This window comes from Xenopus laevis, chromosome 8L, assembly GCF_017654675.1.
Source record: "Xenopus laevis strain J_2021 chromosome 8L, Xenopus_laevis_v10.1, whole genome shotgun sequence".
NCBI classification, from domain to species: Eukaryota; Metazoa; Chordata; class Amphibia; order Anura; family Pipidae; genus Xenopus; species Xenopus laevis.
Window position 1 is genome coordinate 59,363,834 of NC_054385.1, and position 26,038 is coordinate 59,389,871.

The following is a 26,038-nucleotide window of genomic DNA, read 5'->3' on the forward strand; positions in this document are numbered from 1 at the left end:
ATCAAGTTTTTTCCATTCAAGTTTTTTTAAAATAAGAAACCATTTGAGTTGTGAGTTCTCTGGGAGTTATAAACAACTCATTAACATTTGACCTTTGATAAATAACCCCCTTAATGTTCAGCGAGGGAAGCACTCTGGGTTACAGAGCACACGCGGAGATTAGTCTTCTCAGGTAAATCTGCACTACTGTGTTTTCTCCTGAGAATGCGTTCCCATCGGCAATAATATAAATGAATTTGAAAGTTTCTATGGATTATAGTGTGCTCTCTGTTATGCATTACACAGTAACAATCCAGGAATGGTAACCCTGTGAAAATAGTTTAGTAGCCTTAAAGGAAAACTATACCCCCCAAACAATGTAGGTCTCTATAAATAAGGGCCGCCCCCTGGGATGGTATTATTCACGGTGCACACAAACATGCCAAACACACTATACTTGTTTGGTCACATGAGCCAATTAACAGACAGAGTTGTGTATTTTGCTTCCTTACTTCTTCTTGTTACAGTTAGAGCTGTTGTATTTCTGGTCAGGTGATCTCTGAGGCAACACACAGATCATCACAAAATGGGGGTTCAAGGCAAGAGATGTAAATGGGCAATATTTACTTAAATATAATTTAACATACCCATTAATATGATATAAACTATCTGTTGCTTAAGTGTTCATTTGGAGGCTATAGTTTTCCTTTAAATTGTCTGCTCTGGGTAACCAGAAAAACCAACTACCCACTTCCTTTCCAGTAGAGTTTATTTTATACAGTTTGTTATTTCCTGGCTATCTGGGGAAGTTCCCTTCTGTTCCATGGTGTCCCTGTTCACCTTTATTCACACAAAATGCTTTCTACAGTTCATCAGTGGAAACCAAATGCACAGCTAATGTATTCTTCGTTAATATAAACTCACCTAAATAGTTTGCCAATTTCACAAAAACACTTTTTAAAAAAGAGACAATGCAGAACGGTAAATTAAAAATTTCTGCTATGAGACTCCCACTAATATTAACACCACAAAGAAAACCCACCCACACTGACACGGACACCAGAAAGTAAACTCTTTTTTACATCTATCATGATATTGGCTTTGAAAGCTACTTATAACTTTGCCATAAAGTATTTGTACAATGCTTTTACATTACCTGTCTGCTGCCACATGTTCCTGTATGAGGGGGCTGCCATATTTGTGCAGCAGGAGTCAGTTAGCATTAGAAACTTTAACAAAAAACAATCAACTTGACTTATAGGTAACTTTTAATGTACATTTATATCGTTTTTCAGTGTCAGTATCACTTTAACACTCACTTAAGTTGGTGGACTACTGCTATTTCTATGTTTCCACTTTTATAATACATAGTCATCGGGGCTGATTTATCAATGGTTGAATCCCAAAGTAATGAGAGTTTTTTTGAACTCCCAAAACTTCGAAATTCGAATTAAAAAAGACCAATCGAAATTTATCAAAAAATGGAAGTTTTTTTCTTGCCCGAATAGGTCCGTTTTAGATCAATCGGTCAGTTTTCAATTGAATTAGAATCGTACGAATTGAAGTACCAGCACATTTGATCAAAGCCGATTAGAAGTTTTTCCAACAAAAAAAAAATCGATTTTAGAAAGTCCACCAAATGACTCCAAATAGGTTCTAGGAGGTCCCCCATAGGCTAAAACAGCAAATCGGCAGGTTTTAGATGGTGAATGGTCAAAGTCGAATTTTTAAAGAGACAGTACAGTAAAATTAGATTGAAATTCGAATTTTTTTAAATTCTAATTTTCACTTCGACCTTTGATACATCTGCCCCATAGAGTTAGGATGCCCCAAGTAACCAAATAAACAAACTATCCCTTTGATGTTACAAGGCTATAGTTCCATAATAGAAGCGAAGGTTAGTGCTACTGCCACATAAAAATAAATAAATGTGGTACCACTTAGAAAAAGTATAAAAACAAAAAATACCAATTGAAGTAAAGAATGAAGGAGAAAACACTCACAGTTCACCTCAGTCCCAAGGTGCAAAGTCAAAATTACTGTGTCCAAACGGAATGTGAGGGTCTCCAAAAAATACAAACAAAAGTAAAAAAGTAGAAAATTTATTAGGACATGATACCTAACGCGTTTCGTGCCTATTGGGGCACTTACTCATAGGATAAATGGCACACCCCTGTACACATGTTATATAGGGGCTGTAACCAATCAAAAAGTTACAAACACATGTTACCAATCTTGACTAATTGCATTGAATTGGTAACATGTGTTTGTAACTTTTGTGATTGGTTACAGCCCCTATATAACATGTGTACAGGGGTGTGCCATTTATCCTATGAGTAAGTGCCCCAATAGGCACGAAACGTGTTAGGTATCATGTCCTAATAAATTTTCTACTTTTTTACTTTTGTTTGTATTTTTTGGACACCCTCACATTCCGTTTGGACACAGTAATTTATAGTTCCATAATCCCATGATAAAATATTTAAGAAAGTGTTATATTTTTGTTAAACCTCTTTGTAAAAAAAAATTGTTATTTTAGAAAGTTATGTGGATGGGTTTTTTTCTATAAATGTAAAGTGTCCCGTTCATTTGTTATTTTAAATTGCAATTAAAGGAATTGTTCAGGGTAAAAATAAAAACTGGGTAAATAGATAGGCTGTGTAAAATAAAAAATGTTTCTAATATAGTTAGTTAGCCAAAAATGTAATGTATAAAGGCTGGAGTGACTGGATGTGTAACATAATAGCCAGAACACTACTTCCTGCTTTTCAGCTCTCTTGGTTTCCACTGATTGGTTACCAGGCAGTAACCAATCGGTGACTTATCGAAAGGCCACATGGGCCATAACTATTTGCTTTTGAATCTGGGCTGAATGCTAAGGATCAATTGCAAACTCACCGAACAGATATGTCCCATGTGGCCCCCCCTTCAAGTCGCTGACTAAAGGTGGCCATACACAGAGAGATCCGCTAGTTTGGCGATGTCGCCACACAAGCAGATCTCTCCCCGACATGCCCACCTTGAGGTGGGCAATATCGGGCTGATCCGATCGTGGGCCCTAGGGACCAACGATCGGATCCTAACGGATAGTAATGGGCGGTCGGATCGCAGAACGAATAGAATAGATCCGACTGGATTTTTCGTCCCATCCGATCGAGATCTGGCCTACTTTCGGCCAGATCTCGATCGGTGAAGCCCGTCGGGGGGCCCCATACACGGGCCAATAAACTGCCGACACGGTCTGTCAGCAGCTTTTATCGGCTCGTGTATGGCCACCTTAACTCAGAGTTATAGAGCTAAAAAGCAGGAAGTTGGGTTTAAAATTGGTTCTGACTCCAATCAAGGCTACAATGTTTACAATGCCTTGCATGTTTTTTACTCCAGTGTTTAAAGTATAAGAACCAGCAGTGCAGAGACTCAAAAGGGACAAATAGATACTGCTTTCAATAGCAAATGACTCCTTACATTTTATTTAACATACACTAGAGCATTACTTAGAATTACATTCTCTTACATTAGGACAACAAATTTGGGACGGAGTTCCCCTTAATCAGTTGTTTTTGCCAGCGATCAATACAGCGTGGGGTGTTTTTGTTCATTAGAAATAAGAAGCTTTCCACTAATCATACCTAAAGCTTTGTTACCACACAGACTTATTACTATGACTGAGCTTAATTCTATAGAAACGAAGAGAAAGAAAAGTTTGTCTTGTGGTACAAGGGATGGTCCCTAAGACTGTTGACTTCTAAAAGGTCAGATAATCACCCCTACTATATTTTACCTAAATAAATTACGAGTGATTCATAGTTTCTAAACAAAAGAGGCCTGCCATTTCACTGGCACAGGGGAGAAACAATAGCATTTACTGATGTTTAAAACCGTCTTTAAAATGAAGCTCAACTTTTTTTTTTTAAATTCTGTTTTTTTTATTGTTTGTGAAAAATTTGTAAGCGTTGATTTGTATCATTCACACAAATTTGCTGGTGACAGGGTGGGGGAAGAGGTGGCCAAGGCATGGTCTAATGATTAAAGTGGTATCTATGCTTTTTGTTTTATTACCAGGTAACACATTCTACCAGTTTAGGTTCTGCTACCAGTATTTCTCCTGCTCTTGGCACTTTATTGACCCTCAGGAACACATTTGTCAAAGCAGAATATTCATCAGAATGTGTTTGACTTCTTTGAGCAGCTGGACAGCATTCTGTAGTATAGCTCCAAATTCATAATGAAATGGCAGGGGGGATTGTAGAGATGAAGGATTCTGAGAACTCTTTTCTGCGCTGAAACAAATCATCATGGCACATTTAATATGAATGGATAGCTTTTCATTTGTTTAGGTTTATTTTTTGGGTTTCCCAAACAGTAACCATCATCACCACTCTGTAAAAACTATTGATCATTTTTAAAGGACATGTAAACCCCCCACACAAAGATTTCACTGAAGATCCTCTTTGAAATCTCTAAATGCCTGCCACTCTGGTTGTTCATAGGTTAATAGTAAGGCTGCAGCATCCCCTTAATCACTTCTGATTCCTTCTGCTCTTCTAACCCACTCGGCCCCCTCCCTCTGGAATTTCCTTTGTGTAAGGAATTCGTACCTCAGTTACTGCTCCGGCGCTGCTACTGTCGTCTTCCCAAGATAGCGGCGCCCAGGGAGTCCACACGGCTTGATCGGACGCCAGCGTCGTGACGCCAAACAAGCATGATGACGTCAGGACGCCAACATCATGACGTCATCATGCTTGTTTGGCGCCAAATGAGACCTATTTAAGGCACCAGAACACTACAGTCATAGCCCTAGTATAGCTTCTACCTTGTGTGTTCCTGGGTGCGCTTTATTGAGTAATTCTATTGATTCCTGTGTTTAACCTTGGCCTGTTATATGGTCTTGAACCTTCTCTGCCTGCATTAACCCGTCTGTCTGGACTTGACTATTCTTCTGCCTCATCCTTGTCGTTTACCTTGAACTGTGTAGGACTGGTGTTTCCTCCTTGTGCGCTAGTCCTGGCTGAGCATTCGGGTCCCTTACACTTTGGCTTTTGGCTCATGAGCATGCTCAGTTCTTCTCAACCCAGATTAATAAACACACCCTCCAGTATAGCGGCCAATGAAGAGATGGCATAGCTGTCTGCTCCTATTTTTAAATCCTAATCCCCTCTCCTGAGCTCAGAGTAACCATTACAGTGTTCAATCCAAACAGGACCTGTCATCATAATAAATTCTGCCTGCATTCTTTAATTGTGTGAAGTTTATATTGCATATGTCCTGTTTGCAGATATAAATGCACAGATGGTGTGTCAGTGGCAAAATGGCCCCTGGGTGAAAGCTGCTATTTGTTATAGGAAAATGTAATGGCGCATGGCAAACAGAGAGAATGTGTGCAGTACAAATAATGCCATTTGGGTGGGGAAGATGTGCCCAACTTATATACATGGTAGGAAAATGTAGGCTTTACATGTCCTTTAACTCGGCCCCTGTATGTTTTTTCATGCTAAGAAAGACAAAAAGTAATTTGTAATTTACAGTAGCGACTGTCATTGCACTAGCATCTGTTTTAATAAACACGAATGGCAAGTTAGTAGCACAGCCCTTAAAGGGGCTTTAAGTTAACTTTTAGCATGATGTAGAGAGTGATATTCTGAGGCAATTTTCAATTGGCTTTCATTAATTATTATTTGTGGTTTTTGAGTTATTTAGCTTTTTATTCAGCAGCTCTCCAGTTTGCAATTTGCAGCTATCTGGTTGCTAAGATCCAAATAATCCAAGCAACCGTGCATTGATTTAAATGAGAGACTGGAATATGAATAGGAGGGGGCCTGACGAGAAAGATAGGTAATAAAAAGTAGCAGTAACAATATCGTAGCCCTTCAGAGCATTTGTTTTTTAATTTGGTCAGTGACCCCCATTTGAAAGCTGGAGAGAGTCAGATGAAGAAGGAAATTAAGTAAAAAACGATAAAAAAAATAAATAATGAAGACCAATTGAAAAGTTGCTTAGAATTGACCATACTAAAAGTTAACTTAAAGGTGCCTCTGTTGGGATGATTTTTCATTCTCTGAATTTACACAGCAGGATGCATATACATATACATTTTATGGACTGTGTATTTTTTCCTCCCAATTATTATATATGTTACAAATTGTCGTGGCTTTTCTGTGGGGGAAGGGCAGTATGGCTGAAAGAGTATGGCAGGTTCACTACAATACTAAAGTTACTCAGCCATTGTCCCAAAACACTTGTGGGATGAACAACTGTGACAGCGAGGAGATAAATGAGGGTCTCTGATAAATAAAGCTAAAGCGCAATAACATTCTGTTGTGTTTGTTTTCTATATGTTTCCATTTAGAAACTCACCCAGCTGTACAGGACTCTCCATGGCGCTTACACGAAAATCCTAGAAGTCATGCAGACTGGAAAACGACTTCTAGGAACTTACTTCAGGGTAGCCTTTTTTGGACAGGTAAGTTGAACAGTCAAACCCATAGATCTTTCCCACTTCAAGAATTTGAGTGCTGCAGAATTTGACGGGACCTTTTCTAGTAGACATATTGCCTTGCAAGGTAATGTAGAAGTTGTCATGAATTATTATTATCATTATTATTAACATGTATTTTTAGAGCGCCAACATATTGTGCAGCGCTGAATGAGATGGATTAACACTTTAGAGATCACTACTTACATTTTAGAAGATTTTTGGAAGATGATCCGGAAAGGGGGCTTTATCATGAGCATCACATTTTTTTTTTCTTTTTTTATAAAATCTGACTATTAAAAAATAAATTAAAAAACCCTGAGGATGGAAAAGTCTGAATCTGAAAATCCGGCAGACCTGTCGAGGTTGCATATAAGTCAATGGGAGTAGTCCCAATGATTTTTTGATGTGCGCTGGGTTTCGTGCACTACCCCGAAGTTTTCGGGGTGAAAAATCTTGAAAATTGTATGAAAAATCCGAAAAAAACGTGAAAATCGCATGAAAAATCATATTTTTTCCGCAAACCAAATTTTTGGGAAATGTAATAATAAATAAGTGCAAAAAACCCGAGCAGATTTGATCAGAGTTTGTAGCAGAAAATATTGGGATAAATTTGGACTTTGATAAATAACCCCCTAGGATTTTTGTGAATCAAACACCGTGGGGCTCATTTATCAACACTGGGCAAATTTGCTCATGGGCCGTTACCTATAGCAACCTGTCAGTGATTAGCTTTTTAAAGCCAGCTGCAAGTAAAACAATGCAGACAGCAATTTGATTGGTTGCCATGGTTTACTGCCCAGTGTTGATAAATGACCCCCACTTATATCTAAATACATTCATCTTTTGGATTTGTTACTGTATATCAAGCATGAGACTGCTATTAGGCCAATGCCACATCAGGACATTTCTCCCCCTACGTTTCTGCTCATCAAGTAATATTTTTCATCCGAATTAGATAAAGATTAAGACTAAAAGTCCACATAATCTAACATATCTCCTGTACTCTGCTCTTTGGTTTTGCCTATTATTACCCAATGTATCTGCAGTTTGCAATCTAATAGATCCTGCCTGTAAGCACACATTACTTCAGCCAAATACTATTTCCAGGAAAAGACATCATATAATTGCCATTCAGTGTTGGACTGGGTCAGAGGGACACCGGGAAAAACCTGGTGGGCCCCTCCAACTCAAACCAAACCTCCCCTCCTGATCGCAGCTGCAAAGATGATGAACATCGAGGGGCTGATTCACTAAGCTCGAGTGAAGGATTCGAATGAAAAATACTTCGAATTTCGAAGTATTTTTTGGGTACTTCGACCATCGAATTGGTTAAATTCGTTCGAATTCGAACGAAATCGAACGAATCGAACGAAAAATCGTTCGACTATTCGACCATTCGATAGTCGAAGTACTTCCCCTTTAAAAAAAACTTCGACCCCCTACTTCGGCAGCTAAAAGCTACCGAAGTCAATGTTAGCCTATGGGGAAGGTCCCCATAGGCTTGCCTGTGATTTTTTGATCAAAGGATTTTCCTTCGATCGTTGGATTAAAATCCTTCGAATCGTTCGATTCGAAGGATTTAATCGTTCGATCGAACGGAAAATCCTTCGATCGATCGATCGCAGGATTAGCGCTAAATCCTTCGACTTCGATATTCGAAGTCGAAGGATTTCAATCCGAGGGTCGAATTTCGAAGTATTTTTAACTTCGAAATTCGACCCTTAGTGAATCGGCCCCCTAGTATATATATATAGGAAGACACCTGTTCTGATAACTGTGTAATAAAGCTGGAGTATCTAGAGCAAAATGAAGCTGACACGAGGTCAACCATTCCGATTAGAAGAAAGGAGGTTCCGCCTAAATATTGGGAAGGGGTTTTTTACAGTGAGAGTTGTGAAGATGTGGAATTCTCTCCCTGAATCAGTTGTACAGGCTGATACATTAGATAGCTTTAAGAAGGGGTTGGATGGCTTTTTAGCAAGTGAAGGAATACAGGTTATGGAAGATAGCTCATAGTACAAGTTGATCCAGGGACTAGTCCGATTTTGGAGTCAGGAAGGAATTTTTTCCCCCTCTGAAGCAAATTGGAGAGGCTTCAGATGGTTTTTTTTTGCCTTCCTCTGGATCAACTGGCAGTTAGGCAGGTTAAAAAAAGTTAAAAGGTTGAACTTGAAGGACTTGTGTCTTTTTTCAACCTAACTTGCTATGTAAGCTATGTGTGTGTGAAATGTTTTATACCAAAAAAACTGTGTAATAGTTCTGTTTATTAATATGATAGATGTGTTATCTTCCTAATTAATCATTTAATACTATGCACTAGTTCTAAAATCAGCAGGCAGTAAAAAGTGATGCAGTTTATCACAAGTAAGGAAATGAGCAAGGGTCTACATTGGACTTTTATCCAACAGCTGCTGCTGGTCACCCTTAGACTGTCTTTTACATGCCCAGTTGGGGGTCAGGCTGTAAGTTTCTGTATGGGTAAATATGAATAAAGTAAAATGAATATTTGCACATTAGTTAAACAGTTTGGTGTTTAGGCTTATTTAGAGAGAAAAGGTTGGAAAGTACAGATGTGAAAAATGTACAGTATCTACTAATTTAATTCTGAAATTTCCTAATGACTTCAAAGGAGTTTTGTTTTCAGTTGAATATGGCTCATTATTAGATAAGGGCTCTGATGTGATAACATCTTGACATTTTGTGTTTGTTTTTTGTTTTTTTTAACAAAGTCGACCCAACTCCCATCCATGACTTTAAGTCATTTATCAAATAATCAGCTGTGTGGGAAAAGTCTTGACAAAATTGAACGAAAATGTTAACTATTTCTAATTTGATGCCTTAATCCCTCGATTTTTTCGAGTTGTCGACTGAAAACCATGACTTTCGGATTATCGTAGGAAACCCAGCACAGATTACATCATCTTGAAATTGTAAAAGGGACATCTGCCATTGACTTCGACATGACCTCGACAGGTTTTAACTGGAGTATTTTTAGATTTAGATTTGTAGCAGCTTTGGGGTATAATAAATCTCTAAAAATTCATATATTTTTTTTCCCCTCTAAAAAAATCTTGGTTTAATATATAGGCCCCAAAGTAATGGGAACAACAAATGAATTGTTTTAAAGATGATGTAATGATAGTGTCAGACAGAAGCATTTCTTCTACTAAAATCATCAGTAGAAGAAGGAGGAAATTGCAATAATTAAAAGGAAACAGAGCTGCAATACTCCATTATTCCCTTCACTTACTAAGATAAGGGCAAACAATATTACAATGATGATTCTGTTTAATATTGTCTGCACAAGGTAACGTGTAGAGAACTGGCAGAGAGGAGCATCAGAAAAGGATTAATGATTCAGGCAGATGTGAAGGACAGAGATTTTCTGAAATGACAGAAAATGAAAAGAGAACGTTGCATTATTGTTGGCGGGGAGTCAGTTGTGACTTAAAGACAGTGAACCCTTTTTGAAATAAGTAACAGATGAATGAGTTGAGCGTTCGGGTAACTTAGCTTTTATTTAGGTTAGATTTGAGAAAAATCCTGGCCACTATGGCTTAGCTAATAGATCGCTGAGCTACTGACATACAGTATATATGTAATGGAAAGAGATCAGGGCACAAGAAGCACATTCACACATATTTAAATTGAGAAGAAATGTCATTGTGGAAATCATTACTGAATATAAATAGGTTCAGGGCCCTGAGATAAAGGATGTGTGCTACAATCCATTCAAATCCTATCTCCAAACATCTCCATCTTGCACTATAACACTCTGTAGTGGTATACTGTTTGGAGCAGTAATAAAGTAAGAAATAACTACTACAAACATGGTTCAGCCAATAATAGCCCTTTCCATTCCAGCATATGGGGGGGCCCAATAAACAAGGACTAGCTAGTGGGAGGGCTTGATCCTGCTATAAATACAGTAATATATTATCACTTATCAAATACATTACTAGATGTAAAGCTGCCTGGGGTAGGGTCTATAAAGGATAAAGTATACTGCATTGTGTAAAATGAGTTGGATTACAGAAGAATAAATTATTACAGTTATTTCATGTCTGCCGATTTCTCTGTATCTATTGGAAGCTTCTCGATGGTTAGTTTTTCTAATTTTTTATGTTTTGAACTTGTGATTATAACTAACAGTTATGGATTTTTGAAAAAGAAAAGTGAGTATTTTTGAGCTCTACAAAGTGGTTTTTGAGATACATCAACATACTTGTTGATTCTTCTGTTTCTTTACTGTTGATTATTGTCATAGGAATATATATATATATATATATATTTAATACTATATATCTAACTAACTATATATAACTATTTATGTAAAACTAGGTTTTAAAAATAGTACAAGTCTATAAGAATTTAAAGGTTCTTGTATCTCTGTCTTATAAACACAAGGTTGACCTATTGCTTCAGTCTGTGGCTTTGTGTTTATCATTTATGTATGTGTTTTTCAGTTCTGCATATCATCTTCCTCTTTCATACAGTGCACACTGTGCTGTCATATTATTGATATAAAACATTTGCTCTGGTACACGAGTAAGTGGAATCGTTCTCTATTCCTCATATCTATAAATATGGTGGCATAGACATAAAACGTATAATATTATCAGTCAATGGTTACTTTGCCATTTTTGTGTAAAGGAATACCTTTTCAAACCCACTTGAAGGAGCGCAGCAATCACAACTGATGCTGGTATTATGCAAAATGCATCTGAAAAGATTCTTTTTATCTGTTCCAAAAGCAGTTGCCAATGCATGTTCCACAAAGCTGCCTCACATATCATTTCCTCGCAGGAAATTAAAATGTGAAACTATCACACACAGATCAGCGACCAGTGTTTTGGAGAATGTTTAGCTGCATACTAAATACTGGTTGTATACATTTTACAAAAAGCTTCCTTTTTACAGGCTTTCTTTGAAGATGAGGATGGAAAGGAATATATCTACAAAGAGCCGAAACTCACAGGACTCTCAGAAATCTCATTGCGGCTTCTTAATCTTTACGGTGAAAAGTTTGGCACAGAAACTGTGAAAATTATTCAAGATTCAAACAAGGTAACATACAAGCAGCCGTTTCCCGCACGCATTGCATACTAAAAGGGCGTAGTCAAGGTCACATCTAGACTTACTCCACTTGGTGGCTACCATCATTCTTACATGCAGCGTTTTATTTCAGGGTTATATGAAGTATCGTACGACAACAGACATCACCCTACACCTAACTGAGCTTAATCCTTAGGAAAATGTTTATTTGATTTTATAGAGCCTTTAAGGTTCCAGGTTCTTAAAGGGAAAACCTGCATTTAAAGCAATTGTTCAGTGTAAAAATAAAAACTGGGTAAATAGATAGGCTGTGCAAAATAAAAAAAAATTCTAATATAGTTAGTTAGGCAAAAATGTCATGTATAAAGGCTAGAGTGACTGGATGTGTAATATAATAGCCAAAATACTACTTCTTTGTCTCTTGGTTTCCACTGATTGGTTATTAGTATAATTGCTGGAAAGTCTCAAAAAGTGGTATAGTTGACAGGTCTGCAGTAGGTGCTGCTCTTTCTACATTGACTTCATCACCGAGATTTGTGTCCAAAAAAACGCACACAAGAACATGGGCCAAAGTCCATACCATTTGCACAGTGACAAGTGGATGCCATTGGAGTCAGTGACATTAGTCCCGAGTGTATCTGCTGGTTATGATATTACTCTAAACTCTGCACTCTTACTGGACTGTCCTTGGGAGCTACATGTATCGTTAGCATTTAATAAGGTGCTGTTTAATCAGTTTCAATGTTTTTTTTTCAGTTTAGCAATCTGCATTGCACTTTTATGGAGAGAAGTCCTAAAATTCTTTGAAACAATTAGAGGCACATTTATCAAAGGTCGAATTTTGAATTCATGTGAGTTTTTAAAAACTCCCCTAAATTCCCATGAATTCGACAATCAAAATGTATTAATAAAATCAAATTTTTAAAACTCGGATGAATGGAATCGACCCGAAAACTCAAATCTAATTCGAATCTTATTTGATTAGAATTTAAAAAACATGATTCAAGTTTTTTCTCCGAAAAAAAACCTCAAATGTCAGGAAGGATTCAAATTGCTCCAAATTGATCCTGAGACCTCTCCTATTGACTCAACAGCAATTTGCTCCAAATTTATCCTGAGACCTCTCCCATTGACTCAAACAGCAATTTGGCAGGTTTCAGGTGGCGAATAGTAGAATTTGAATTCTTAAAGGGTATGATAAATCTCGAAATTCAAATTTTGAAATTTTTAAAAACTCGAATAGAATTTGAATAACTCCCTAGTCGAATATGACCCTTAATAAATATGCCCCTTAAAGTGGGTTATAATGCCTTTCATTTTAAAAAGCTACAATATCTTCTAAATAGTCTAAAAGTAAGGCTCAGTCATTATCAGTGCAGGCAGGAAATATTTGTGTACAGAAACTGTTTTGTTCAGCACATTCCACTATAAGCTTTTTTTTTGTTTTGAGCTGTTCTTATAAACACCACTCCACACATAGCAGTCAATTATGATGGTGCCAATCGACCAGAACCTTCACAAATGTCTGCAAATATATATATCATACAAAAACACTAACAATATCTTGAACCCTAAGACAGTTTTGCATTAAAAGTTAATGGTCCATAATAAAATGTTCACACACCAGCAATTTGGGCAGGTCATTTTTATAAGATGCTATGAACTATAGTAAAAGTAAAGGCTCAATATAAGCGCATTAACTTTCTGTAAACTGTTAAATTCCATTAATTGTCTGTACACAGCTGCCTGCTGTATTCATGAAGGGGAGGCACTTAAAGGGAACTATCATGTAAATTAAAATGTAATATTCTAAATGAGAAAATTTCTAAATACAATCAATTAAATATTCTGCATAGTTTCTGAAATAATCAAGTTTATCTTCACTATTCCTCTCTCAGCATCTGTTTCTCTTCATTCTGTCTTTATGCAGCAGTTGGGTGTCAGATATTCATTGACAGTTAGATCCAATATATCTTATAGGGGGGTTCTGAAATAACTGATTCCACTACAAACAAAATCTAACAAAATAACTGCCTTTGGCACAAATTCTTCATGTAGAGAGACATGATGTCTGGTGATTTTAATAGAGTGAGCTCTAATATATGTTCTAGGCAAAATGAGCCCCCCTGTCAGGAATCGGCACCCAGAATCCAGAACCAATGCTAGGCTCCCTGGTCTCGGCTCTTACTTCTGCCTTTAACAGCCCTCTATCACCTCGAGAGGAGCCCTCGGCTAATTGGATGCCGCCAAGTCTTATAAAGAGAGGAGCCAAGCGAAGGTTCTGGACGAGCAGAGGGGCACGATTGTTAAGCAAAGTCTTTTGGGCAGAAGGTCACAGTTCAAGGAACATAGAAAGCGTAGTCAAACAGGCCGGGTCGGTGCAGGCAGAATACAAGCGGAGTCAGACAGACAAGGGTCAAAATCAGGAGAACAATCAGAAGGGTCAAACAGGCACGGGTCGGATTGCTGATTTCAGAATAGTCGGTTACCAGACAGGGGTCAGGATCACAGAAGTCAGAATAGTCAATCAGGCAGGGTTCAAGCACAGGAATCAGATAACAAATAAACAGGAATAGCACCCAGGAACTCACAAATGAAACCAAACAACGGGCAAAGATCACAGCACCAAAGTTCCTTTAAATACCGTTTGAATTTCGCGCCATTGCGCGCTGACATAAACACGCCCAACTGCTGCATGAAGACAGAATGAAGAGAAACAGATGCTGAGAGAGGGATAGTGAAGATAAACTTGATTATTTCAGAAACTATGCAGAATATTTAATTGATTGTATTTACAAAGTTTCTTATTTTAGTATGCTGAAGCTTATATAAAATTTAAATTTTTGCAATATTTCCCCTTTAAGCACCTCCCTCTCCCATCCACTAAATTACGTCAATCAGATATACAAGTTAGGTAGTGTTTAGCACCCTTTAGTGCTCTTGTAACTCTGCCTGTGGTCTTATTAAATTCATCTAATATTCCATTTTTTTATAATAAATATGTTAGGAGGGGTTAGCAAATGGTGGCCCATGCTGGCCTTGTAACGGATATCCTGGGAGAACAGTGAGATAATGACATAGTCTGTGGTGCTAATAGAAGAAAAACCGGCACTCAGAGCTCAATGCATGCGGGCAAAGCCCTGCGTGTTTATTACAATGTAACGTTTCGGGGGCGGGCCCCTTCGTCAGACAGCAAATCACACCACAAAGTGAACCTTTTAAACATTGCTTATGCATAAATTAACCCACACATTATTGGTAATTTAACCCTTAGTTACTACAATTAGCAAATCCATTCGTGAATAATTCATCATCAGTGTAAATATCATACAAAAAACTTCAAAAAAAGTCCAAATACAGTTCCCAAGACCTTAAATATTGGAGAAAATGTTGAAAAAAATGTTTTCGATACAGAGAAAATCCTGTGAACAAAGTTAAATAGTATTTCAGTATAAACATTAAAAAATTCCTTTAATAAAGCTAAAAACCACTAAAAACATTGTGGCATTCTGCCAAAGCTTGAAACATTATCTTGCCCTTAGCATTATCGAAACGATTACTTTTTACCTTGCCTTTGTAACAAACCGATTCAATTTTTCAATATCTGCAAAATAGAGAGGAGAGGCAGCATATTAACATTTTTTAAAGTATATTTAAAAATAGCAAGGAATCTCAGAGATAGCAAGCTAAATTGAATTCCTCGTTCAGTCCATGTGGGACCCTTGTCTGCAATGCCCAGATCCAGTGGCATTCCCTTTGTAATAATAATTTTTTATTATCCTGCTGATTATTTGGGGTAATTTTTTCAAGAATCAACCATCTTAGTTGTGACACCCTGTGACCTTTATCAAAAAAGTGTCTGGCCAAAGCCGTTTCCCTTTTTTTATTGCTTTCATTTACATCCTTTTGGTCCACCGGGTGTTGGTAATTGCATATTGTACTTTTATGTTCATTCAAGCGTAATTTTATTGCTCTACTCGTCTGTCCGACGTAGGCAAGTCCACACGGACTCTTTATACAGTACACTACAGCCTTAGTATCGCAAGTGAACCAACCCCTTATCCTGATCTTAGAACCCTTAAGGTATTACGCTTACTACAATTAGGGTTGCCGATCCCTTGTAACTGTGCACCGGGCCAGCTTGTGCTTGAGAGGCCAGGGTGTGCTGGTGGGTTCTGGAATTTGGATAGTCTGTGGTGCTGTCATCACTAATGCCTGTCCCCATATATAATCATTACATTAGTGGGAGTTCTTCTAAAAGTAGTGGCATGATCTGTCCATGGACAGGTGTTGATTAAATATCTATTCAGGGTCGGACTGGGGTGTCCAGGCCCCACCTGTTTGCTGCCACCTCAAGGCCCCAGTCATGAAATTCTCCATTCCTGAAACTTGCCACCGGCATACACCTCGCCTACCGCCCCAACCCCTGTGGGCACATGCATTGCCACATTTCTCTTACTTGCGGGATTCAATTGTGGATGGGATGTGCTCGGGGTGGGGTGGATCGTTGAAAGCTCCTGGCAGTGAGGCCAGGTCAGCAGAGCCCACAATGTACTTCCCCAGTGTCCCAGTCCAACCCTGCATCTGTTAAGTTTTTACTAGCAGTACCAAGAGGGAGAGCAGGGAAAAGGGACACAGACTGAAGGACAGAACAGAACAAAGTGAAAAAGCAGGGAACAGAACAACAGGGAGTAGAAAATATAATAGAAGTTGAATATCAGTGTCAGTAAAGTGGCATGAGTTGCATGAGAAAGAGGAAGGAAAGAGAGAGAGGGAGTTATAAGGTGGGAACTTAGTGGGAACAAGAACAAAGAAGAAGAAAAAGGAAAGTAAGACATAGATAAGGACAGAATGATGTTCTTATTTTCAGTGGATTTTCATTGATGTGCACCGGTGGTCTGATCCTTGGGAGGGAAGCCCTGGTTGAAATGTTATATGGTTCCCAAAAATGTACGATGGTGGGCCTGTATTTCTCTTATATGTCTGGTGATTTGCCCAAGAATGCTGCAAAAATTATAGTACAGCCATTTCCTCTGCATAACTACTTACAGCAGAATGACTTATTGGTAGATCGTCCTTACAGTACCTCACACACAGCATTAGTAGTGTAAAAGCCTAGAGTAGATGAAGACACTGAATAACCACTGGGCATGGCTCTCACAATTCCAGTCACCAGAATATATGTTGACAGGGCCCTGTTACAGCATAAAAGTTATGTACATTACAAATGTGTGCCCTTTTATGTTCTTTATCTTGTCTTCAGTTCTGTATGCATTTCTCTTCTGTTACTGTAGCACATATATGGTTTACTAAGGCTAAACAGTCACGCTGCCTTCAAATAGCATTCCAGCTCATCAGCCTGACTCCGTGTGTAAATATGTTTTCTTACCCATGTGCTTTACTGTAAATAAAATGAGGGAAGAAGACCAAAGTGCATGAAAGTATCAGGCTTGTTTCCAGCCACAGGATAAAAATCAATTGTAATTTAAAATGTAATGTAAGGATTTATGATTTATATATGAAATCTTGTATTTCCATATTTGTTTATAGAACACAAATTGATGAAAAAACACTCGTTAGTTTACAGGCAAGTAACATTTGGGAAGTGCAAGGTACACCCATGTGAGAGAATATATTTCAGTGCCGGCACATATAGTGATTCATATATACACATTCTATTCAAGGAATTATTTATGAAAAAATGTGTATACATTTATTTATTGTTATTTTAGTGTTTCTTGGGAAAATGCAATGTAGTAATGGCTATTAGGGCTGACTTACAAATAAAGCTAAAGTGTAGCAACAGCAAAACCAGCCTATTGGCTTTATTTAATGTTTATATGATTTTCTGGTACACTTAGGGGGCTCAGAATAAAAGTCACTTAAGTTTGCCCAGCAAACCAACAGCAACCAATCAACAGGCAGCATTTACTGGTCACCTGTTTAAAAGCAAACATCTTATTGTTGCTATTGGTTACTGCTCCTGGGCAAACAGTGACCTTTATTACATATTGGGGTCAAGGAATGAAGATCCATTATCCAGAAAACCCCAGGTCCAAAGCATTCTGGATAACAGGTCCTATACCTGTACAATACTGTACATCAAACATACATATTGCATACAACCACTGATCAATACAGGACAAAATCTGTCTTTTGCAGGTGAATGCCAAAGACCTGGACCTCAAGTTTGCCCATATTCAAGTAACATATGTGAAGCCATACTTTGAAGAGCAAGATCTTTCTGATAGAAAAACTGATTTTGAGAAGAACCACAATGTCAGCCGATTTGTTTTCGAAACTCCCTACACTCTGTCGGGTAAAAAGCACGGCTGCGTGGAAGAGCAATGCAAGAAACGCACCATTTTAACAAGTAAGGCAATGCTGTGCAGCCATTCACTGTCACTGATCTTTTATTATTATGCTTCATTGTTGTCTCTTCTCCAGAAAAATATAATTACTCAATAAAATTTATATGGAACATCTTTTCTTACTACTTGCTGTTCTCCAGATGTTGCAGAGTCTCATTTTCATTATCCTTGGCCAGGACAATTATTTCTAAAATCTCCAGCTTTAATTCAATAGCGAATATGGAATTCTACAGGGAACCTAAAAATACAGGAATTAATTAACAGGCGACCACATTATAACAATGGATTTCTCACTTGTTGGCTCTTTGGAGCAACATATGTTAGGCACCTTTAACTCATAACAACTTTTATTGTAATAGTGATCCCATTATAGTTCCAAGGATACTGAGCATTACAATAAAATATTCACTCCACAGTTCACCATGCATTAGCTATTTGGGGCACTATTTGGGGTGTTCACTTTCTAGATAGAGCCATAAGCTTTGCCTTATTTCTTTAATGCTTTTTCCCATTTACGTTAAAATAGAGGATAATGTTTGCTACCTATTTACAGTGATTACTTATATATTTTAATTTACTTTATATACTAAATTGTTACTCCATTGGTCTCAGATTCAGATAACACATTCATTTGGCGTCTGATTCATTATTTCCAGCATCCAACTCATTTCCATATGTCAAGAAAAGAATAGCAGTTATCTATGAGCACCAGGTTGATCTGACACCAGTGGATGTTGCCATTGATGAGATTAAAGAGAAAACCGCTGATCTGCAGAAGATATGCACCTCTCCTGACATAGATATGATACAGTTGCAACTGAAGCTGCAAGGCTGTGTGTCGGTGCAGGTAAGATGCTCCAGGAGATTCTTTACTCCGAGTTTGGGTGCTATAAAATGATGTCTGAATATTGAAAAGCCTGTTGTGAGTGATTGTCTCCTAGGAAAAGGCATTGATTAAATTCAATGTGATATGGTACATTTTGTATGAAAAGTGTGTCTGCTGTGCCATTCATTGCACTAAACACTTGTCGCATTAACCAGTGTATCTGTCTGTTACCTATGTTTTTGCTAGCTAACGGCCCATTCAAGGGGGCAAATCCACTAACCTCCGGGAATTCACCAGCAACGGCTTCGCTCTCATCGCCACACTTTGCCAAGCGAAAATTCGCCAGGACAATGCTAATTCACTAAAATGCGAAGTTGCGCCCAGGGCGTCGAACGATGGCGAAGTTTCGCTAGTGTAAATGGACGTAAATGTTGCATGAAAATACATTACATTGCACAAGCCCGGGAAACCTTAATAAAATAAAATAGAGTTGTTATATTGCCCTGCACATGTGCCCAGTGTATAGTTTAGGTGCCATATGTTAGGAAATGTAGGGGGGAACCCAGGTACACTAAAAAAAATGACTATCTTTTGCAGCCTATCACCCTGAAAACCTGAAAAGTCGCCAGCGTTTTTTGGGACTTAGAAAAATTTTCAAATTTTTTTTGAGGAACTCCTATCTACTCTATTGCACTTCGCCTGGTCTGAGGTGGCCAAGGCAAGTCTGGCGCAAGAGGTAACGTACATTAAAATCCACATCTTAGTGAATTTGCATAGCTACGTCCCTTCCCCAGAGCGGAAATTTGCCTTCGCCAGCATTAGTCACATCGCCCTAATAGTAAATTTATCCCATTGTGTTTTCTTTTCAATCCAACCTGAAGCCACTAACCGTTTCTTTTGGACTTGGACTTGGAAAGGGCCTGGCATAAACTCCAGTTTGTATTCAGCTGCCAATAACAATACAATGTTCAACCTCACACGTCAATACATTTTGTCTTCTTGGTTATTGATCACATTCTAGAGCTATGAAGGCAAACCTTCAAAAAGATATTGATGTGTTTAAAATATTAACATCTTATATGTTAACTAAAACATCTCCACACAGTTCCTAAATAGGCCTTTCAACAATTGTCATCACACATCATTCTTAATCATTTCCCTTTTGATAGATCCCACTAATCCACCCTGTAAACCATTTAATCATCTCCAATTCTTTGCACAAGACTCTTAAAGGAACAGTTCAAAAAACTGGGTAAATAGATAGGCTGTGCAAAATAAAAATGTTTCTAATATAGTTAGTTAGGCAAAAATGTAATGTATAAAGGCTGGAGTGACTGGATGTCTAACATAATAGCCAGAACACTACTTCCTGCTTTTCAGCTCTCTAACTCTGAGTTATTCAGTGACTTAAAAGGGAGCTACAAGGGACATAACTGTTCAGTGAGTTTGTAATTGATCCTCAGCATTGAGATCAGATTCAAAAGCAACAGTTATGTCCCATGCCTATCTATTTACCCATTTTTTATTTTTATACTGAACAATTCCTTTAACCCTTCATCTTTGCAAGTTGAATGTGCTACAGTCATTTCAATGCTGTTTTTAATATATAACATAATGTAGCATTTCTACAGTCATATGAAAAAGTCCGGGAACCCCTCTCAGCCTGCATAATAATATACTCCACTTTCAACAAAAAAAACAACAGTGGTATGTCTTTAATTTCCCAGGATCATCTGAGTACTGGGGTGTTTTCTGAACAAAGATTTTTAGTGAAGCAGTATTCAGTTGAAATTAAATCAAATGTGAAAAACTGGCTGTGCAAAAAATATTGCTAACTTCAATGCATGTAACTGCTCAATACTGATTACTGACAACACCGAATTGGTTGAACTTCATAAGAAAAGGTATTAAAGGTGGCCAATGGCAAGTTGTACTTCTGTTTGACTCTCCTCTGAAGAGTGACCAGATGGGATCCTCGAAAACAACTCTCAAAAGATCTGAAAACAAAGATTGTTCAGTATCATGGTTTAGAAAAATACAGGAGCAGAATATGCGGAGAATTGTGAGAATGGTTACAGACAACCCACAGATCACCTCCAAAGACCTGCAAGAACATCTTGCTGCAGATGGTGTATCTGTACATCTTTCTACAATTTAGAGAAATTTGCACAAAGAACATCTGTATGGCAGGGTGATGAGAAAGAAGCCCTTTCTGCACTCACGCCACAAACAGAGTCGATTGTTGTATGCAAAAGCTCATTTAGACAAGTCACAGTCATTTTGGAACAAAGTGCTTTGGACTGATGCAACAAAAAATTGAGTTATTTGATCATAATAAAAAGCACTTTGCATGGCGGAAGAAGAACACTGCATTCCAAGAAAAACACCTGCTACTGTCAAATTTGGTGGAGGTTCCATTTGTGTGGCTAGTTCAGGGACTGGGGCCCTTGTTAAAGTTGGGGGTCGGATAAATTCAGCCCAATATCAACAAATTCTTCAGGATAATGTTCAAGCATCAGTCACAAAGTTGAAGTTATACAGGGGTTGGATATTCCAGCAAGACAATGACCTTAAACACATTTCTAAATCTACAAAGGCATTTATGCAGAGGGAGAATCACAATATTCTGGAATGGCCGTCACAGTTCCCCGACTTGAATATCATGGGAAATTTATGGGATGATTTGATGCTACTTTGAAAGCTCAGCCAATGATAAACAAAACTCCAAAGAATTAAGGGGGGTTCCCAAACTTTTTTATTTGACTGTATGTCTGGGGTGGTGTTTAACTAATAAGAAAAAGTTATGAACTTGACATTTATTAAAGCAATTCTAGATATAGGTAGAATATCACATGTTACGTTGCAGTGTGATTTGTGGAGAATAAAGAGCGATATCAACAGTTGCCGCCAAAAATGGTGGTAAAAACCTGAAACGGGGATAATGCACTTGATTCTATATCGCAATAGATTGAATTAGGTAAACTTGCATATTAATTTTTGCAAGTAAAACATCTTTACTTTATTGAACATTTATTGCATTGCATTGAATTGAGCCCAAAGTCTCTGCTAGAAAATGCATAGAATGGAGGTTTAAAACATTCATGAATAGTTAGGGGGGCATTGTATAACTAAACAGAAAAATAATAAAAATACCATTATTCAGAAAAACCTCTTACTATATATAACATTTTCCATACAGTGTACTTAGGACCTATAAATAATGAAGTGAAATGAGTAGACTGGTGTGGTTTGTATGTTTTGTATGTGGTGTGGTTTGTATGTAGACATCCTCTGATGTCAAAATGGCACACTTCATCCCTTTGTGAAAACGTCCCTTTGCGGTGGAACTATCCCAGCTCTTCATCCAATTTATTTTTCAGTTGCATGCCTTCCCAGTTGAAATAGTCTCTGACAGGGGATCTCAATTCAGAGCTAAGTTTTGGCGTTCCTTATGTAAAGACTTGGATATCAGACATTGACACCTATGTTCCTCACCCCCCCTCCCCCCAGAATAATAACACAGAAACTAATAACACATAGCTGAATGCAGGCAGGGGGAAGCAAGTCTCTGCACTATGTTTTGAAAAATGAATCTAGGCTAGAAGGCAATTTACAATGTGCACAAACATTACAGATTGCACCAGTTTTTCATACTTTGCACCTTGCCTTCCAGGTTGTGAATGGCCCATTTATATTCATTTATATCCTAAAACTGGCCATAGATGTAAAGATATTTTCGTTATCGTTAGACCAAGCTTACCTTGAACCAATCATTTAAATGTACGATTTGTCCATCAACTAAAAAGATGATTTCAAGCGATGTTGTCTAGTTGAAGCCAGGAAAACTGAGGCTAGCTGCCTGATTAGCCCTGCAAACATAGATAGATTTCACTGTGACCAATGAAAATTTTTAAACCTGGCCAATTGATTTTCTAACAGATGTCGGACGAAAAATTGTAAGATGCACGATTGTTCGATTCCCACTAACCTTACAATAATTTGACGGATTGGTTGGATTGCACTAAAATCAGTCGAAAATGTTTTGCGTCTATGGGGACCTTAACTATCAATGGCATGATTAATACAAATAAATGTCTTATAATGCAACTTTAAGACAGATGTAATCTTATGATAAAGAATATCTGAAGTATATGCAGAACTCTTGAGTATTTCAGAAAAGGCATAGGTAAGAATGACAGCAATATAGTAGGAGGGTCCCAGACACAAATGTTGCCCTTTGTTTATTACGTTGCGTAAAGCATGCCAGCCAGATCCAAAACATTATAAATAACCACTGGCATATTTAAACAATAGACTCACACTTGGAAGCATCCTTGCCAACAAATATAGCAATATTTCACATGGTGCAGAATATACACAGAACCACTAATGTAATGCCAAGTCTTTTCAAAAGACCTTCTAGGAATTTGAACAACAAAATTGATTTGAATGTTAAATGTAAGTGGCACATGGAGCAAACCAACTGAGCTCTGAAGAAAAGTACAGTAAAGAAATAAGGAAATAGTAGTCACAAAAAACGAGGATTGATGAAAGTAGGCTGAAGATCAGAACCAGTATTTATAACCAAGATATTCACTGACACATATAAGATGTAAGAACAAGACCACAACCCTGAGCAAAACTAGAACCAAAATGCCAGGAAAACATGAACAATGAACGATATTTATTTATGTAGCACCAGTAAGTTACTTGTGTCAAATCATGTACAGTAAGGTTGTCTCCCATAGATATAATTAAGATATACCACAACTAAGATATAATTAACCTTTATTAAAGGCAAAACTATCCTATTGGGTTTAATTTATGTTTAAATGTTATTTTAGTAGACTTAAGGTATGAAGATCCAGGAAACCCCAGGTCCCTAGCAATCTAGATAACAGGTCCCATACTTGTACCCTAACAAATCAGTATCCTCCTCCCAGAAATTAAGCCTTTCCTTTTCCTTTTATGGATACTGTCATCAAACTAAATAGTTGTCTTGTAACTATGCAATTTTGAGTTATATAATGTTTTGAAAAAACCCTGATTTATTTCAGTTCTGACTAGAACTAAACTAGTGTCACCATTTGTGTAGGGGAGTAAATATGGTCATAAATCTCCAAGATCTGTTTTCATTGTTTGAAGTCATTCACATAAATTGAGACTCCCATCTCTGCCAGATTCTTTCTGTTCTTGCTATCTGCATTAATCAACACTCTACAAAGGCTGACATAGAATGCCAGTATTTCTTTCTTATGGATCCTTTGATTCAAAATATCACTGTAACTATTTATTTTTCTTGCACTTTTCATTCTATGTACTGATACACAAACAAAAAGCATCAACAGCTCTATATATTGTTATATTGTTATCATAAACTTTTGAGCAAGTATACATCAGGTTTGGGCAAAAAAAAGTAAGAAAACGAGATTTATTGCTTTTTTTCCCCTATAATGTTTTTTTTATCCACTTAATTCTAAACTTTTAAAACTCCACCTTGATGGATAAGCTTTTCAATTTTTAAAAGCCCTATTGTGTATTGGAAAAAAAATATTGTGGGGAAAAAAATGCATTGGATGAAATGAAACAAAAGGGAAGCTGAATAAAGCATGTAGGGCAGTGCCCCACATGTTAATGCATGTGTCCTATATTTTATTGAAGATTCTGTATTTCAAAGTGTTAAGTAGCTGCAGGCAATGTTACATTGGTACCATCTAATGTGTCAAATGTTTGTATATAATAAAAAGGGTAATTTAAAACCCATCAACAGCTTAGAAATTTGGGCTGTGACTTGCCCTGCTCTACTAGACACCCTTACCTCAGGGCAATCCTCTCTCCAGGATCAAATAGCTTCACATTGGTGGTATACATCAACCACTAGGATAAAACATAGAACAAAGCAGCCTGAGCCTATAGTCTAACCTGGGCAGAGATGGGCAATGCTGAATGTCCCGTGCATCGCTGCAAAATACATTACATTTTGAAAGAAATGGCAATCTGCAGTGATTGAATTCATATGTGTTCAACTGTATGGTGTTCCAAGAAAAATGTCAAGAATGGGGAAGACTGTTGATAGACATTGCCTCGGGCTCAGTCATCAAATCCTGCATATTTTGCAGAATATAAGAAACCAAGAGCAAAGGATGCTTCTCATGTGGGACTCTGACCCTACATGATTGAGGTTATAACCCATTGTTTTTGTCAGATCTACAGACAATGGAAACTGGTTGCCCAGGTAGATCTGTTGGTTCAGGAACCTTTCCTCCCACACATGCTAGTGCTCTTGGGGCATCCGTCTGGGAAATGCAGAGTAGATTAACACCTACAAGGTGGAAATCCAGTTACTTTTTTTACCAAAAAGTGAATTATAGCCCTCCACAGTCCACCAGAGATATCCCGCTGCTCCCGCTTTGATAACATATTTATCAAAGGTTGAACTCTTTTGGAATTTCACTGTGGAAAGCTCTAATTTCATAATTTGATCAACTCCATTGTGTTCCTTAGATCTGGCCAAGGAAAGTATCCAGCACAAAAAACCCAAAATAAATTCAATTCTTAATAGTCCTGAAATTTCATTTTTACATGAATTTATTTTTCATGTATGTGACATAGACGTTTAAAAAAAAAAAAAACAATATTTTTCACAGATACAAACAGCAGGAGAGAAGAAATAACCACTAATTTGATATTGATTTCCTGCAAAATTGTGGGTATGACAAAGTTGTTGTCACCAGGCAGTATACCCAGCACATCCAACTGCACATAACAGTTACTCAATCCAAAAAAGTTTCACAAATTATTTCATTTTAACATCCAGCAACCTACAGCCATTTTTACCCAATCTTGTATTAGAGAGCAAAAGCCCTACCTAGTTGGAAAAAAATACAGTAACAACTTGTTTTTCTTTAATAACTGCATTCTCCTCTATTGTTTGAAACATGTAAGGGTTTAGCTAATGTCACAAAGTGCACCATTCACAAAGTTTCTTGCACCTTGTGCTAAAATGCTGGTTGACCTGCTTGGTTGCATTAGATGCGTGTTACAAAGTCTATGGTGTGCTGGGGCTATAGTACAATAGGGTGATACTTCTCTCTAGGGGGCAAATTTACTAAAGGAGCGAAGTGGCTAACACTAGCTAAAATTCGCCTATTTACTAACGGGTGCTGGCATAAATTCGCTAGCAAAGAGGGTTAATTAACCCTCGATATTCGACCTTTAGTGAATCGGCCCCTAGTATTTGCATTTTTTAGCAGAAACACCAATACGCCAAGGAAACATCATATTGCAAATACACTTTGCTGAAATACGCTGCCTATTTTCAACATAGTGCCC

General features: G+C 37.7%; 1 protein-coding gene across 2 annotated transcripts in view; it reads left to right on the top strand.

Annotated features, from left to right (window-relative positions):
* dock11.L (dedicator of cytokinesis 11 L homeolog) overlaps positions 1–26,038 on the top strand; it is a 145,907-nt gene that overhangs the window by 112,243 nt on the left and 7,626 nt on the right. For both annotated transcript variants that reach the window (XM_041572792.1, XM_018229991.2), the window contains 4 exons: positions 6,326–6,439; positions 11,375–11,521; positions 17,672–17,882; positions 18,537–18,727. In XM_041572792.1, the coding sequence (XP_041428726.1) occupies positions 6,326–6,439; positions 11,375–11,521; positions 17,672–17,882; positions 18,537–18,727 (663 nt within the window). The remainder of the gene's footprint in view (positions 1–6,325; positions 6,440–11,374; positions 11,522–17,671; positions 17,883–18,536; positions 18,728–26,038) is intronic.